Raw genomic sequence first — 17,513 nt, 5'->3', positions numbered from 1 at the left:
TGTTCAGACCCTGTGCAGAAAGCCTGCAGTGATCTCTGCTGTACAGGAGGAGCAAGTGGTGAGGAGCTTCTCTGAAATCCAACCTGGGATGCAGCTGGCTGGTTACGTGAGGAACATTATGTCCTATGGAGTGTTTGTGGAGTTCCCATTTGGTCTAGCTGGACTGGCCCCCAAAGCGGTAAGCTGGGTGTGACTTTCCCTCTTAAAGCACCATGTTTGCAGGCCCAAGAAATGTGGCTCTAAGCAGGGCTGGAAGGCAGATAGACTGCAGGTCTCCTGCACTCCCACTGCCCAGCCCACTAGTAGTAAAAACTTAGGCTAGGGTTGTATTTATAGAGTTCTAGGTGCCTCCATGATATGGGAGGGCTTGTGGGGAGAGAAGGGGCAAGAAAGAGCATGAAGGCAAATGGGGATTCTACAAGAGCTGAAAAGAGCCTTCTTTCCTAATCACGCCACATCTCTCCCACCACCTGTCTGCTGGCATATCGGGGACTGCATTGCAAAACGCAGCACTGCTACAGTGGGGTAGCTCACCCCTCATGGAGGAGATTGGGAATTGCGACTCCTCAGTGCTGTTCCCAGGCCTGCCACTGATCTGCTCTGTGACCTTGTGCCAGTCACTTAACCTCTCTGTGCCTGTTCCCCATCTCTCAGATGGGGATAATACCTGCCAACATCAGAGAGAGGTTGAAGCTTAATGGATGTTTGTAAAAATACTCCAAAGCACTCTCATGAAAGGTGCTATAGTTTAATAGGGTTGCTAAGCAGCTACCTCTGTTGACCTCTTTTTCCAAACAGGCCATGAGTGACAAGTTTGTGACAGACACCAAAGACCATTTTGTGGTGGGACAGACGGTGGTTGCCAATGTGACGAGCATGGACGAGGAGAAGCAGCGTATCCTCTTGTGTCTGAAGCTGTCTGAGGTCGGCTCGGAAGACCCCGTCGCTGAGAGCTTCTCCTTACTGAGCCAGTGCTTTGAGGAGCTGAAGGAGGTCAGGGGCATTCTGAGCAGAAGAAGTAAGTTTGGGAACAGGGATCAGGTCATGACACTCAGCACTAGAGAAATAATGCAAGGCATAAACTACCCCTTTGCCTTCCATGTAAGAGAAGGCTCAAAGCAAGCAATGGCTTAACTTGTGAGCCAGGTTTGTTAAGAGAGGAGGGTTTATAGAATGAGTCCAGGCCTTGAAAGGCTACAAACAGGAACAACACTTTCTGGAACTCTTGTCAGGAGTGGGGACAACTAGCAAACCAAGAGCCAGGCTGCGCTCCCATTGTAAGTCTGTGGGAGTTTTGCTATTGATTTCAGTGGGAGCAGGTTGAGGCCCTGAGTGGTTAAGAGCTATGATGTCATTAGCCTTATGCTGAAATAGAATAGAAAGAGCCAGGGAGACACAATGGGACAAAACTTGGTGCCTTCTAGTTCCTGGGAGGCAGGTGAAGAGCAGAATCCTCTGAGGAGGTCATGCAGATCTGATTTTTATTTCATACAGATCTGATTTATCCGATCAGTACTTAGATACTGTGGTCAAAGGTACAGTAAGAAAAATCACATTTAAAAAAAAAAAAAAAGGTGAAATCTACCTAACAGAGGGGAGGGGTTTGTGGTGAGCCAGCTTGTTCATCTGCTGGGGAAAAGTATTTGCTGGTTGCCCCCCAGCCAAGTAGACATGGAAAGACATGGAAAGTACTTCTGTATCTCTGAAAGGTTGCTATGCAGTACCTGTGTGCATACCAACCCCCTACCTCCCAGACCTGAATGCCCTGAGAATCCTGGTCACCTGTACGTAGATGCCTCTCTGCATACAAACGCACATACCAAAAGCAGGAACATTCGTGAGGGTATAGAACTGAATTGTTTAGAAAAGAGGTACTAAATGCACTAATGCTTAGATACCAAGGTGATAGGCACCTTAGGAAATACAGATCTCCCTTAGAGACTATAATAGACTAGAAATGCAGAAAGAGGGAATTAGATGATAATTGGAAGAGACCTGAATTGGGCTGCATTAAAGTTATATGCTATCCCTCCAGACAGGCCTGTTTAGTCATAGGTTAACAGCCCTGGGACATTAAATATCTCTAGTGATCGGCGGTGTGGTTTTAAATTTTTAGCTTTTCGTAAGTGTTTCTATTGGGATTAAATTTTAATACTATTTCTTTGTGTGTTGGGGGGTCTAAACTATCTGATTCTCTTTTTTTTTTTTTTTTTTAAAGAGGGGCATAAAAACTCATATTAAGCAAAGGTGAATCCCGCTTCTTTGCTTCTGCGAAAGATCCAGTGGAAATAAAATTAACTCTCTCTACCTTTTCCCATTCTGTCGGTTTAGATCATTCCAAGGTGGCCCAAAACCTCTGTGGATTGATACCTGGGCAGAAACTTGAGCTGGTCGTTCAGGAAGTGCAGGGGGATGGCTCAGCATTCTTCAACGGCAGCTGTGTTGCTGGGCTGACCGTAACAGCCACTCGCTATCATGTTGGAGGTTGGGAATTTCTTTTATGGTCTTATTTCTTTGTGTTTCATCGTCACTGGGTAGGATACACAATGCTCTCAAACTGCTTTGTCTGGAATGAAATAAATTGCTGATGAAACAGTGAGGAGTGTTACTTATTCATGAGCATGGGATAGTGCAGGCGTGGGCTCCTGAGTTTCTGTTTCTAGCTCTGCCACTGATCCAGAGCATGGTTTGGGGCATGATTAAACCTGTCTGTGACTCTGTTGTCCCTATCAGCAAAATGCCCCCCTACCTCACCGGGTTTCTGTGAGGCTTAATTAGTGTTTTGAGCTCCTCAGATGAAAGGTGCTATAGAAGGATAAAGTATTAATGAACAGTTTTTAGTTTTTTCCCTTCCTCCTCTAGGAGCTGGAATATGCTCAGTTGCTGCATAATTTTTCTCTTGATTCAAGGAACTTTATTAAGCAAAACTGCAATTTCAAATACATTGTAGTTCAAATAATAGCCCAGAAAAGTGTCATTTTTTTAAGCAGAACTGAAAATTATCCTAGGCATTCAGAACTGTTTTTAACTTCGTTTTATCATTACTAACACATATGAAGTGTGTGTGTGCACGCACCCATGAGCGTGTCTACGTACACACCCCATATACAACGTTTCCATGCAAGTATCAACAAATTTTACTCAAACCTGCATTTGTTGCCTTTTAAAAGACCCATTTGTGTTTAAAGAAAAGGAGGACTTGTGGCACCTTAGAGACTAACCAATTTATTTGAGCATGAGCTTTCGTGAGCTACAGAAGTGAGCTTTCGTGAGCTACAGAAGTGAGCTTTCGTGAGCTACAGAAGTGAGCTGTAGCTCACGAAAGCTCATGCTCAAATAAATTGGTTAGTCTCTAAGGTGCCACAAGTCCTCCTTTTCTTTTTGCAAAGACAGACTAACACGGCTGTTACTCTGAAACCTGCCATTTGTGTTTAGTTACAACCTTTTAATCTGGGTATTTATTTTGTTCAAATTTGAAATAATGACAACCAGACATATACCAGCCAGTGTGGCCTAGTGGAAGGAGTGGTGGCCTGGGATTTGAGGGACCTGAGTGCTATTCCCAGTTATGCCACTGGCCTGCTGGGTGACTTTGGACAGGTCATTTCCCTGCTCTGTGCCTCAGTTTCCCCCTCTCTAAAATGGGGGTAATAGTACTGACCTCCTTTGTAAAGGACTTTTGAAATCTCCTGATGAACAGTTCTATATACAAGGTAGGTTTTATTGATTGATTGATTGATTGTAAAATTGACTTGATCCTGCTGTAAGGTTGGCTGTGGTTTTTGTTTTTTTCCCAGTGAAAGGATAACACTCCCCCAACATTAGTGGCTTGGAGAAAAAATATGGATCAATTCTTTTTTTTTTTTTTTTTAAATGAGCTACCGCACATTTGGCTGCTAGTAGTAACCATATTGTGAATGGGTCCTCTGGACTGTGAAACAGTTTTAGTATTAGCATGGTAGCATTAGGAGCTCAGATTGCCCTTGAGCGTGCTGCCCTTGGCTTTGTCACACAGGGTCAAGACTGGTAGAAATCCTTTCGGGCTGTCAGCAGTTAATCTTCTTGTTTTTATAGACAAGAGCTTGGTTGCTGGTCAAAAAGCAAGAGTCTTGGTTCTTCATGTTGATGCCCTCAAATCAGCGGTTCACGTCTCCCTTCGAGAAGAGCTGTTGCACACAAAAGCCAAAGGGGTACGTCTGGCTTGTGTTCTCTTATTAGGTCTCGTGTGTTTCTGTCCCTGTGCCAGGTATGCATTTACCTGGTTAATGGATTTTAAATAATGCTCAGGTGTGAAATGTTTCACACAAAGTGGCGGTGGGCGGGGAGAAGGGGCAAGAATGTCTTAGCTTGGAATCCAGAGTTCCTGCTGATAAGTCACCACCAGTCTCTGTTTGACAGCTAAAGGAAAACTCCCAGCAGCCTGCTGTCGTGCAGCATGTAGCAGAAGAGTTTGCCATTGCCTCGTTGGTGGAGACAGGTCAGCTGACTGCCATTCCTGTGGCCTCTCACTTCAATGACACGTTCCGTTTTGACTCTGAGAAGCTGAAGGTGGGACAGGTTGTCTCTGTAACCTTAAAAACCGTGCTGACAGGTGACCATGGCATCCTGTTAGCAGTGCAAGGCCCAGCAAAGAAAAGGGCTTTTATAAGGTCCCGGAAAGAGTCAGAGACCGTAGAGGAAGGCTTGGCTGCAGTGAAACACTCCCTGTGCTTAGGAGATGTGGTCAAGGGAACTGTGAAGTCCGTCAGACCTACCTACGTGACAGTTGCCATTGATGACAAGCTAACGGGCTCCATCCACACGTCCCAGATCCTGGATGAAGTCCCCATAGGCACCTTTCCAACATCCAGGCTGAAAGCTGGGCAGAAGGTGACAGCCCGGGTCATTGGAGGCAGAGATGTGAAGACTCACAGGTAGAAAAAGAGCTTCTGTGTCACTTCCAGGGGAAGCTGGCAGTGGAGTAGTAATTTAGTTCAGATTAACCAGGTCTCTTCCTCTGTATTGTCCAGGCATTTTGTATTCCAGCTATGCCTGCTGGAGGAGATGAGGCCCTAAGGGAATCTTCCCCTGCCATGTTCCATGCCCCGGCTTGCGGGGGTGTGGTTCACTACTGTGGTGGCTAGCACATTATACTTGCATCACTGCAGATGGGCATTCTATCCCTGTCTTAGATCACAGGTAGAGAGGAGTCTGGGGTCTGCCTTAGTCAAAGCTCCTGTTGACTTCCAGTGGAGCAGGAGCTAGTCCTGAGTGAAAGTTAAGGGTCTGACTTCAGAGGTAACGAAACTTCCAACTCCAATCTAAGTTCAATGGAATTTTGGCACATTATTCCCTTAGGTTTATCCAAAAACCCCACTCTTGAGTGCCTAACGCAGCTGGTCATCTCACAGATGATCGCGTGTCAGCATCCCAGTGCGAGGAAGGAGGCTCCTCAAATGTAGGCAGAGAAAGAGGATTACTCTGCTTTGGGAGGCAGAGCTAATCTGCCCAGGGTTTGCTGCCCAGACCGGTCCGGCAGTGGCTCTGTTACAGAGCCAGCACCGAGGATGGTGCCCTAGCAGTGTCTCATTTTGGAGTGGGTGGGAGTGTGGCAAAGGCTGAGCACCAGAACTGGGAAGCTGTTAGTTTTAAGAGTGCTTGGCTTTGTGCTGTGCGGGTAACGGGCCGGGAAAGCCTCGTTGCAGTGTGCTGTGGAGACAGAAGGAATTGAATGGTTTCCTCTGTTGCAGGTATTTGCCCATCACCCATCCACACTTCACTCAGTCCATTCCAGAGCTCAGCATTCGACCCAGGTAAGAGCCGCAGATTCTGTACTAGCCTCCTGCCCACCTGGTTTGATGTTTGTAAAGTGCCGTGAAGATGGAAAGTGCCAAGTGCCAAATTCCACCCCGTCAGCTGTTGCTGGGGAAGCGGTGTTCCGCTGGGGAAGGGAGAAAGGTGGCAGCATTTGGGATCCACAACTCCTGTGTGCCACGGAGCTCTGCCCTGCAGAGGCTCCCTTGCCCTCCAGCCTACAGAGGATACGAGGAACAGGCCAGGAGCCAGGAATCCGCGAGACAACAGGACACATAAGCATATCGCTCCTTTCTTCTTTCCTCCTCTGTTCTGGCCACTACAAGTTAAAGCACCGACTGTTCCACTAACACACCCTTGAGCTGCCTAGCATGGGACATGGCTCAAACCACACCCTAGTGGTTCTCTCTGCATTGGGGAGACTTGCTTTAAATTGTGGGAGTTCCTGCACTGTGCAGAATAAAGGGAAGAAAGCTTGGGGGAAAGAGTGGGGATGAACTTTACAGGGATGCTGCCCAGGGGATATTTCATCATCATAAACAGTCTCCTGGATCCACAACGCGTCCATGCACTGCTTGGAGCTGGGACCCTGGGACTGTAATTTTTTTCCATCTGCTTCTGTCTCTTGGCTTTCTGAACAGTGATCTGAAGGGGGATGGTGGCACAGCTCTGAGCCCCGAAGGAGACAATCCCAGTGAACGGCTCAGGCCCTACAAAGCTGGGCAGACGGTGACCTGCTTTGTGAAGAAGGTGAGATTCGGAGGCTTCCAAAATAAATGCTGGGAAAGGACCAAGTGTCAAAATGTCAGGCCTGGTTCCAGCCCATAGTCTGAAAAATTCAAACGTGCCAGTAAAATGCTGATCGGTGCATCCAAAATCCAGCCCTAGTCTTGACGACAGAAGGAAATAGGAAGGAGCAGAATAACTCCAGAGCTAAGGAGATGGGTTGGTATCACAGCCTGTTTGTCCCCAGTGCAGTGTTCCCCCTGCCGCCCCCCCGTGCTCCAGCAGAAGGTCCTTTTGGGGGAAAACTCCCCCAATTCCAAATATGCCAGATGCTGGAACTCCTGAGCCTTTGTGTGAGAATCACTGCAGTGTAGCAGCAGACCCCATAGCAGCAAGATATCATTGGGGCCAATTCGTGATTCCCTCCCACCCAAAAGACCCCTCTGTTAGTATCTCTATCTGCAGAGAATTCCAATGCTGTTTCCCCTCTTTGGGGAGACTCGTCCTCTCCTCTGAGAGCACAAAGAAGCACCTCTCCTGTCTGAGTCCTAATCAATAAGCGATTGGAATTCGGACTGGAAATGCTGGGGGAGGTTTTCTGGCTTGTGTTATGCAGGAGATCCGGCTACATGATCATAATTGGGCCCTTCTGGACTCGATCTGTGAATTTTCTCTCCAATGAAGCCATGAAGCTTCTTGTAAGTCTAACCTTCTCTTCTATGTCTGGTTGGTCCCCTCTCAGTACAACACCACCAAGACTTGGCTGGAGGTGGAGATCACCCCTGAGATTCGAGGAAGAGTTCCCCAGCTTCTGCTTTCCCTTAACCCCAAGGTAAGTCCTCGCCAGAGAATCACATGCATGAAGGTTTTGCACACACGAGGCTGCGAGCACCCAAAGACAAAAGTGTCTCAAGCAGCCTCCAACCTTTTGGTTCCTCTTTGCTTCCTGATCCTGTGTTGTGGCTGGGGCTGGGGCTGCTCTTCCTCTTTCAGCCTCTTTCAGCTACTCCATAATGAGTATTGTTGACTTGGTTATTTTTAGAGAAACGTTAGATTGTGAACATCATTAGTTGTTTTTCTTTTCAAAGGGGAACTGCAGAGGTTTCGAATCAAATGCCAGATCGTTAGCAGAACAAATCAGATCTATTTGCCTCTTAATAGGAATATTTGGAAATCGGTTCCTTGCCAAGTCCTTTTACCCTTCCCCTCCCTCCCACCCCCGCCACCTTGTAGACTCACTCACTGTGCAACCTCTGTCTCTTTCGAGTTGCTTTTTTTATATTGACAACAAGATAATTAGTATAATAATACCTAGCTCTTACATACCGTTTTTCAGCAGTAGATCTCAAAGCATGTTGGCATCATTATCCCCATTTTACAGATGGGGAAACTGAGCCACAGGGTGGCACATGACTACCCAAATCACCCAGCAAGCCAGTGGCAGAGTTGGAAATAGACCCAAAGTCTCTTGAATCCCAGTCCAGTGTTTGTTTGTTTTTTCCATGGGGCCAGGCTGCTTCCCTAACACATGAGCAGTAAGAAATGCTGTTTACTGCTAGATTTATCCAGCGTCACAGTGACATTTCTTTATCAGGGTTTAATAGATGCACAGAAGATGCCTATAATGCCAAATATAGATCTCGAAATGTCCTGAGATTACCTTGGTTAAAATCAAAATGAGTGGCTGAAGTCCCTGGTGATGAGTGGAAGTCTCTCTCCCCCCCAGGTCTTAAAGCATCCAGAAAAGAGCTTCAAGAATGGCCAAGCTTTGTCTGCAACAGTGACTGGCACAGATGCCTCTGAGACCAACCTCTGCCTGTCACTTACAGGTACGGTAAAGCCTCGTTAACTGCAGCACCCTTCCTGTTAGGGTTCCTCCATCAGCTCAGCGACTAGAAACGGTCCTGGACTGAAACCATGGGATCAGAATGCTGCAAGACAGAGCCTTTCTCTCTCTCTCCTGAACTAACACCCTGAATCTGGATCCAGAGTTCAAGGTGCTTTGGTTTTCAGACTCAGCCGGTACGTAGAGGTTCAAGCCTTTAGACTAAAGCATCAGTTCTCCTTCTAGGTGTGTCAGGCAGGGTCCTCATCTCTGCTCTCTTCTGAAGCAACTTGGTTTCTGACTGGTCTCCATCAGGTGTCACACAAGCTGTTCATCAATTACTATGGGTCCGGGTATAATGGGTTCAGGGTCATATCTGGGAGGAAGGATTGTGAATGGTTGAACGTGGCATCGTCGTTACAAAAGGGATTGTGAACTGAGAGAGCCGCGCAGGCCCCATGTGGCCAAAAGACTGTGGGGATGGTAGGTGACCGGGGAAGTAACGCCATACCTCCTTTCTGTCCACTTGATTCCCTTACCCCAAGTGTTCAATCTTGGAATATCTTCACCCTTTGTGCGGTCTGGCTGAAATAACCCCTCTGAAATCCTCGTGCTCTTGGCAGGAGTCCACTCGCTGGCGGAAGGAACCATCACCCTGGGCACCGTAACAAAGGTGACTCCACACGTCTGCCTCACCATTGCACTTCCCTTCGGAAAGACCGGCAAAGCCAGTATCTTTCACCTGAGTGATTCATACGCTGAGCAGCCGCTAGAGAACTTCAGCATCGGGAAGCTTGTCAGGTCAGAGATTCTCCTAGTCTCCTGAAGTCTCTTGTTGCCTCCTCAAGTGGGGGGGCCTGGGAAAATCCTTCAGCAGTGATGAGATTCACCAGTGGTTTGGTTTAGCAGCAGCACTGAGGGGTTTTCCTTGCATTCCAGCCGGAGTGTTACCCCTTCCGGGGAAAATTGTAAAGAGTTAGAGGACATATAGCTCTTTGGCTCCTCTAGGGGAGAAGGTTGTAACCTTACATTTGTATCTGCTTGGGGCAGCTGCTCACTTCCTGTGTGCTCGCTTCCTTCAGTCCCCTTTTCAGAACCCATTTCTTAAAGAAGGGTGTTGCAGTGCTTAGCATGCTCGTTTCGGACTTGGGAGACCTGCTTTTAATTCCAAGGATGTTAGACAAATCACTTACACCCTAAGTTCCCTCTAGGCGTATCAAGGGCCGCACAGGTGCTCAGGGCTTCAGCAGGGAGAGGCACCTCTACCTCGGCCCCAGCCCCGGAGCTGCCGCGGCCCGGGAGAGGCGCCTCTCCCCCCCCAACCCAAGTGCTGCTGTGGGGAGTTCTCTCTCTTCCCCCCCCCTTCACCCCAGGGCAGTCTGCACCCCAAACTCACCCCCAACCTCATCCCTGGCCCCACCCCAGGGCCCACACCCCCAGCCGGAGCCTTCATTTCCCCCCTCACCTCCCACCCAGCACCCCAACCCTCTGCCCCAGCCCTGAGCCCCCTCCCACACTCCAAACCTCTCGGCCCCACCCCCACCACACATCACCTCCATATTGGTGCACATAACAAAATTCATTCCACACATACCTGAGAAAAATTAGAGGGAATAATTGCTTACACCCAGATATTAAAAGGTATTTAGGTGCTGCTGTGCTCTGTGTTGCTATGCCTAACTGATTTAGGAGCCTGTCTTATTTTCCAAAGGAAATGTAAGCACTTAGGAGCCAAAATCCCATTGACAGTCAATAGGATTTATACTCCTAAATATCTAAATCTGGGCCATGGTGTGTCTGTGACCGAATTCCCCACCTCTAATGTGACTTCCCTTCCTCACAGGGGTGTTGTGAGCATTCAGGATTGTGAGATGCTCAGATACTATGGTGTAGGTCGGTAGGTTGTTTTCTTTCACGAAACCTTCTCAGCTGATCTCCTAAATCATTGTATCTCATTGGTCTGCGGTAGACTGTAAGTGTTTCAGAGTTCTGGGTTCTTAGTGCACCTTCTACGTTTAATGCTGCTGTATGAAGAATTTCTCTGCTTCCTCTGTGTGTGCCTTTTTTTTAATCTGCTCAAAGGTTTCCCATTTTTGTGCCTCTCCCACATCTCCAGGTGTTGTGTCCTATCCAATGAAGACAACAAAATAGAAATATCTCTCCGGCAATCCAGGTAGGTGCCTTTGCATTGGACTGTAGATCTCCTGAGAGTGGTAAAAAGTGCAGTGAAACTTGGTGTTTAGTTTTTTACCCACCCTGAAACCCACATTTACTGGGCCAGCCCAATGCATGTGTTCAGATTACATAATTAGCCTGATATCCCAGACTTTGTAAGGGATGAAGATAGCTTTGGATGCTGCTTGTTCATTCTGCTTAGAGGGTTTCCCGTGTCCGGGAGAATGTGAAGATGTCTGGTTGTGAATACACACATTCACACATTTTATTTATGAGCATTATAGGTCTGGCTGAGTTTCACTGCTCTTCTAGGTCTGTCCACACAGCTTCATTTGGATATGTGTTCTGTGTATTTACCTTTCCTCCAGTGAACTTATTTAGACCTAGTTTAAAAAAAAAAACAAATAGTTTCCCATGGTGGAATTGGCAGCATAAACATTTAACCTCAAAAAATGCAGATGAACATTTTACTTTTCAGAAGAAATGGCAGATGAAGAGCTTGATTCTTCTCACTTTGTGCCAGTCGTGCATTGCACACACGGATGATGGCATCAATGTATCCGATTGTGACCACAGATCGGGTTGCTGGACACATGAATGCAAGTGATGGGAGGCTGGGTTAAAGCCTCTTTGGGGCAGGAGGACACAAACCCCAAATTTTCATACAGCCTCAATCAGTGCCTTTGCCCCTTTTTCTGGCACTATCTCAAAAGTGTAACAGGCCAAGGGGTTAGCCACAAATCCTCAGTACAGCGACCTGGATCGCTGTATCGTGCTGCTTACCTTCTGTAGCTGGAAGAAGATGCAGACAGCGCATTTCAATAAATGGGAGGAGAAACAAGGATGTTCTTGGTCCTTCACACTCCGTAAAGGGTTCATTGCTTTCCAGTCTCCAGTTTGGGTTGATTTTTTTCAGGACCCAGCAGAGTATAAAACATTCAGTTGCAGTGAGGATTTTCCTCCTTCCCCCTCTTTCTTCTAGGACAAATCCAAAGAGCAAAAACAAAGTGGAAGATCCTGAAATTACATGTGTTGAGGATGTTCGGGAAGGCCAGCTGGTCAGAGGCTATGTCAGATCTGTCAAGCAGTCAGGCGTGTTTTGTGGGTGAGTAGCACGCGGCGAGACAAGTACAGTGGGCTGTGTAGACCCGAGGTCCATGTGTGCATGCTTGTTTTGTGTTAATAGCCCTAGAATTCAAAATTCTGCAGCGTCTCTGACAATGTAATGCCACTTTCCCAAGTGAATTTCATTCTGTAAGTCAGAATGTTGGTGTTTTTTGTAAGCTTGTGACGTTTATGTGAAAAATGCCCTACTATCTAATAGGCAGCTGGTCGTAGGGCAGGCAGGCGCTGTTCCAGCGTCCTATAAACAGTGCCCCCAGTGTTGTTCAATCTCAACCTGCAACATCCCCTGCTGTTCCCATCCTGCCCTTCTGGCTCTGCCAATGTCCCTCCAGGCTGACCTGCTGGACTCCCTGCTGTTCTGCTTCTTTGTCTCGCCAGGGTTGGAGGCTGCCTGTAATGATGGTGGTTAGGTGACGTGCACCAGGCCCCGTAATATAGCTGCCGTTAAGGTGAAGCTGTAGACGTGTGATTCTGATTCTTTCTTTTCAGTTTGTCTAGCTCAGTTGTGGGCCGAGTCCAATTCCACAAAGTCGTCCCCTTCTTCATACCGAAACAATCTTTGTATGAGCAGTACGTGCCGGAGGGGAAGTTCCTCACTGCCAAGGTCCTCAGGTAGGTGGGAGGCCCCCCAGTGAGCTGGCAGATTGAGGGAACAATGGGGAGGAGCAGAAGAAAAGGTGACAAGGGGCAAGCAGGGGCACCCCAATAATCATCAGGGGGCACAGAACTTCTCCGGCCCCAGGGCTGCAGAGGCTGATTGGGGGTAATTCTCTGGGCTGGGTGGGGTAAACATTCATTTGGCCTTATTAGCCCGGAGCTGGTAAAGAAGGCCCAGGAAGTAATTGCAGGGAGAGAGAGAGGGAGGACAGGGCTAGCTGGGTCCAGTCAGACAGAGGCCTCGGAGTAGGGAGATCTCTGTCCCCTCAGGTCCTGCTGAGAGGGCTAAAAGCTCAGCAAATATTGTAAGTAGGTGGGAGCATGGGGGACTGTGGTTATATTGGTGAAGGGGAATCGAAATAAAGTGTCACTAAGAGCACAGCCGGTGGAATCTGTGCAATTTCTGCAGGGAAGAGGATGGGGGTGGAGACGGGCCCCTGTTACAAGGGTTACCTGCAATAGCAAGAGACTGAACTCAGTGACTCTGGAGGTCCCTTCCAATTTCTGGCATTCACAGCAATTGGAATATTCCTGGTTTTCTGTTCTCTTCCCCCTGGAAACATGCTGCAGTGTAAATAATAGAGAGAGCCATGTTGAGCTCTCTCTCCTCCCTGAGGACACTGGGAAGCCAAGCATCCTGCCTGAGTCACTGGGCCTGCCACGCTGTGACACAGATGAGGGGAAGGGCAAGGAGAAGAGAGAGGAGTTCAAGAAGCTGAAGTCAAAACAGAAAAGAAGAGTCTCGGAAGGCGAACAGGTATGTGCATGCAGGGAGATTGTCCCCCACATTGGGGTGGGTGGTTGTGCTGAGCGGGGGGCAGAAATGCATTCCCCTTGCTTCTGTCTGCTTCATCTTCAAAGCAGGACATTGTGGGTGATAAAGATTCAGCTAATTTTAATGGAAACTTAACATGAAGTTTTTACAGAATAGAAAAAAGAACTATGGTCCATAACTCTCCTCTGCCACAGACAGAACCCCAAATCAGGCTGCACGAATTGCAACATTACTTTGTATGAATGGGGGTGTCTGACTGCAAACAAAGAGGGCTTGAACCTGGGACCTCTGGATCTTAAAGCTTGTGCCTCAGTGGCCTGAGCTAAAGGATCCACCTCTGACAGCCAACGATGTAGCAGGCTCATCAACCTCTATATGTGGCCCAGGCACCACTGGAGGGGGATGGAGTGCCACACTGAGGGTGGGGATTGCATACACACCTCTAGACCAGTGGTTTTCAAACTGTGGATCGTGGCCCAGTACTGGATCGTGGCATGTCAGGCACTGGGTCATGGTGGTGCTGGTCTGCACCACCAAGTGGGCTGTTAAAAGTCCGTTCGACGGTGCTGCCCGGCTAAGGCAGGCTAGTTCCTCCCTGTTCTGACACCGCGCTGCGCCCCGGAAGTGGCAGGCAGCAGCTCCGTTGGGTCGCGCGCATCAACAATTTTCTTCAACTGGGTCACCAGAAAAAAAAGTTTGAAAACCACTGCTCTTGGCCACCCTCCCCCCCCCAAAGTGTGTGTGTTTTGGGGAAGAAAATCACTGGCCCCCTGCTTTATGTTCTTGTATCTCAAGTTTTCTGGCAGGCATCTCTGCACAGCACCTGCCAGAATGTGGCCCGTAAAAGTTGACTTGACCATCTGCCCCGTGGATTGAGGCCTGCCACATTCATGACTTTTCTCTTGTGACTCATGTTGTACGTTGTGTCTCTGGGTGACTGGGGAAGGCGGTGACGGTTATTCCAAGGCCTCTGCTTTTTCTGTCTGTAGCCAATGTTTGACCTTGAAAATAGAATTCTTGTAAAGTCTCTTTCCAATGGCTCACCCTCCCCACCACCTCCACTGCAGGAGGTGAAGCCAGGGAAAAAGCGAGGTCGCCTGACGGACGGGGATGACAGCGGCGTTGAGGTCTATTGCCGGGAGGAGGAGGAGGAAGATGAGGAGGAGAATAAAAGGAAATCCAAGGTAAGGGTACACAGAGGAAGAGCCAGAGCCCTGAAGAGGAGAATATGAATGAGCGAAGGGATGTTCAGGGTGACTGGCAGAGGACTGCTTGAGGGTGACTGAGATGGGGGCCTGGAATAAGCTGCTACAGTGTACATGGCTTTCAGGCCCATTGCGATGTGTCCGTTTCTCAGCTCCTCCTCCCTGTGCATAAAAGGACCTACCTCAACAATTAGCAAGCACGTGGCTCTTTAAGAGTTTGGTTACTAATGGCCTGTAGGGAGGCAGCTCCGTGTACTGTAACCAGAGCCCTGAAATCCAGCACTGGAGACCTGTAACTTTTTCCATTCTTCCCACAAAAAGCTATCACCTTGGGGTGATGCAGGGACTTGTAAACTGGGTAATAAAGATGATGGGATCTGGTCTGGTCTGAGCACGGTCTGGTCTGGTCAGTGCTGGGAAGGGAGACCGTCAAGGGAAACAAAAGAGATGTGGGTGATTCTCCTAGTCTCTCTCCCCTTTCTGGCCACTTGGATATTTTGGTATCTCCCACAAGAATATGGGTGTTAGCTCCAGTGGCCTGGCCGAATCCAATCTGGGTGCTAACTGCAGTTACAACTAGAAACAGTATGTTTACTTCCTGTTCTACTCTGCTATGCTGTCAAACAGCCATCATGCTCCACCCCAGAGGTGCTTGCATTCTAGTAGTGGATGAAGTGATGGCTATCTCTATAAAACGTTATTGAGGGGGGGAGGTTCAGGATGAAAGTTTCTATATAAGTGTGAACAATTTATTCCCATTGCTCCAGAAGACGATTGAAATTCTTCAGTGAGCCTGTTTTTCTCACTGTTTATCCCTCCATGGACCCAGTTTGTTATGGCTAAGTCATTCTGACAGGGGCGGTGGTGGTGGGGAATTTCAGGTGTCATTATGGTAGACAATGCGCAGGCTAGAGCAAGGCAGGGTGCAGGCAGCTGTACCCGCTCCCAACAGAAGCCTGGAATATAAAACAAGCGATATCATCTTCTGTTGTCCTGTCAAGCAGGAGACAAAACGTGCAGAGGCTCCAAGGCTGCAGGTTTCTAGTGGCTTCACTTGGGACGAGGGTTTAAATGCCCTGGAGGTGCCAGTATTTAATCGGAAAGAGGAGAGCTCAGACAGCGAGGAAGAGGATGACACACAGTCCATGGTACAGTATCCTGGACAGCACTGCGTGCGTGGGAGCTGCTGTAACTTGCCTTCTTGTCACTTACTGTCTTTGTATCGGTAATGTGCTGAGCCTTGTGTCAGATGGCAAAGGCTGTGTTAACCCAAGGGACTGCCTTCACCAATCGGTTCTTACGACGTTCTTTTAACGTGTGTAGATAAACGTAACCAGAGGAAGGTGACAATCTTTGAGAGAGAGCACGGGCGGGTGCTGTGCAAGCTGAGTTTCCTTCTCACAGCCCTATCCATGCACCTCAACCCCTGCCCTTCCAGTCCTGAGCCACACCCATCCCCTGATGATCTGCCAATGCACCTCAGTCTTGATCTGTAACACCCCTGTCCTTCCAGTCCCTGGCCTCTCCAGAGCAGACATCTACGCTGTGGCAATTGCACTGGTCACCAGCAACCAATGGGCTTGTGCTGTGGAAAAAAATTTAGGATGAAATCACTTGCAAGTGGAGTTAAAGTGTAAACTCTGCAGTCAGAGGTGCAAAGTTAGGGAATTAGCTCAGTCCCTTGATGTGCTTTATTAAGGGAAACGAATATCCCTTCCCCCTTGTGACTCTGCTCTTCTGAGACACAGCCTCCGATGGGTTCCAAAACTCCCTTGGTTTCGTTTCTCTCTCTAAAAAATTGGCCCAGTCTGTTGAATAGACTCCCCCCAGGATGCCTTAGCGTCTGACCATCTTCCGTCCATCATTCCCTTGTGGTGCTAGATGGCGCCTGAAGTATTCCAAAGTGACACGGTCTCTGGTTCTCACCCCTTTCCTTGCCCGCTTCAGAGGAAGAAGCGGACGAAGAAGGAGCAGGAGCAGCAGAAGCAGAGGGTGGAGAAGGAGCTCTCCAAGATCGAAGCCGCCCTGATGGACCCCAATCGGCAGCCCCAGACAGCGGACGACTTTGACCGCTTGGTGCTGAGCAATCCCAGCAGCTCCATCCTGTGGCTGCAGTACATGGCCTTCCACCTCCAAGCCACAGAGATGGAGAAGGCCAGGGCGGTGGCGGAAAGGGCCCTCAAAACCATCTCCTTCAGGTAAAATGCTTCTCCTCCCCTGCATGGGAGGGCAGCAGCTTGATGTCCACGTGCCGTTGTTGCCATTATTTGGCACGGACATCTAATCTGCCCCTAGAAATGTAGGGACGCCAGCAGCCTGGGTGGGGAATAGAAAGTGCTGCTCCAGCAGCCCCATAGTACTCAAGGGCTGCGATTCTCAGCTTGCCTTGTTTGAGGGAGGACCCAGGCTGAACCGCCGCAGCGACACTACGTTGGTCGGCAGCCAGCCCATCGTATGCTGTGATCCAGCTAGAGCTCAAAGCTAAGCAGGGCCCAGCCTGGGCATGGCTAGGAGGGGAGACGTGAGGGAACAAGTGGGGTGCTGCAGAAAGAGGAATTGATGATTCCATAGGTGCCAGTCTTCCTTCTCAGTCCGTACCAAGCCAGTGCCCCAGCGTGGTGCTGTGGTTCTCTTCTAAATGAGCCCTAATACTCTTTTCTGGCTCTTTTCATGAGAGTGAGGGGTGTTATCTTTGGCCCTGTGGGCTTACTTCAACTGAGTAAATACATTCTGCCTCCTTGATACCCTCCAGGCAGTTTCAGTTGGCTACACAATTCTTCCTCTCTCACAGTGTGGTATTACTGTGCACCATAAAACAATGACCACACTCCGCCCCAGAGGGGGCCGCATTTGCATGGTGCAGTGATGCAATCCCTTAGCCAACCTTTTACCGGTGTGCTGGGGCTCAGCTACTGTTTATAAAGGGTTTTGAGTTCCTCTGACAAAGTTCATGTCCCGTTTTGCTTTCAGGGAGGAGCAGGAGAAGCTGAACGTGTGGGTAGCTCTGCTGAACCTAGAGAACATGTATGGCACGGAAGAGACACTGATGAAGGTCTTTGAGAGGGCTGTTCAATACAATGAGCCCCTGAAGGTCTTCCAGCACCTGGCTGACATCTATGCCAGCTCTGAGAAATACCAGGTGGGTGCCTGGACCCGTGATGTGCTGAGGAGCAGAATCCTTGCTGCTCACCACCAGGGCAGGAGATGAGCTTTTTTTCCCTTAGAAAGTGCC

The 17,513-nt window shown here is 48.8% G+C and overlaps 1 protein-coding gene across 1 annotated transcript in view; it reads left to right on the top strand.

Annotated features, from left to right (window-relative positions):
* PDCD11 (programmed cell death 11) overlaps positions 1-17,513 on the top strand; it is a 44,123-nt gene that overhangs the window by 22,532 nt on the left and 4,078 nt on the right. Inside the window, exons 16-33 of the mRNA XM_077823241.1 lie at positions 8-178; positions 799-1,018; positions 2,332-2,484; positions 4,075-4,190; positions 4,399-4,913; positions 5,730-5,792; positions 6,435-6,543; positions 7,262-7,351; positions 8,246-8,348; positions 8,968-9,145; positions 10,461-10,517; positions 11,502-11,624; positions 12,134-12,256; positions 12,872-13,058; positions 14,144-14,260; positions 15,286-15,429; positions 16,229-16,479; positions 17,252-17,420. Of these exons, the coding sequence (XP_077679367.1) occupies positions 8-178; positions 799-1,018; positions 2,332-2,484; positions 4,075-4,190; positions 4,399-4,913; positions 5,730-5,792; positions 6,435-6,543; positions 7,262-7,351; positions 8,246-8,348; positions 8,968-9,145; positions 10,461-10,517; positions 11,502-11,624; positions 12,134-12,256; positions 12,872-13,058; positions 14,144-14,260; positions 15,286-15,429; positions 16,229-16,479; positions 17,252-17,420 (2,889 nt within the window). The remainder of the gene's footprint in view (positions 1-7; positions 179-798; positions 1,019-2,331; positions 2,485-4,074; positions 4,191-4,398; positions 4,914-5,729; positions 5,793-6,434; positions 6,544-7,261; positions 7,352-8,245; positions 8,349-8,967; positions 9,146-10,460; positions 10,518-11,501; positions 11,625-12,133; positions 12,257-12,871; positions 13,059-14,143; positions 14,261-15,285; positions 15,430-16,228; positions 16,480-17,251; positions 17,421-17,513) is intronic.

Source organism: Eretmochelys imbricata, chromosome 7, assembly GCF_965152235.1.
Source record: "Eretmochelys imbricata isolate rEreImb1 chromosome 7, rEreImb1.hap1, whole genome shotgun sequence".
Lineage (NCBI taxonomy): Eukaryota > Metazoa > Chordata > Testudines > Cheloniidae > Eretmochelys > Eretmochelys imbricata.
This window is presented reverse-complemented; position numbering and strand designations above follow the sequence as displayed.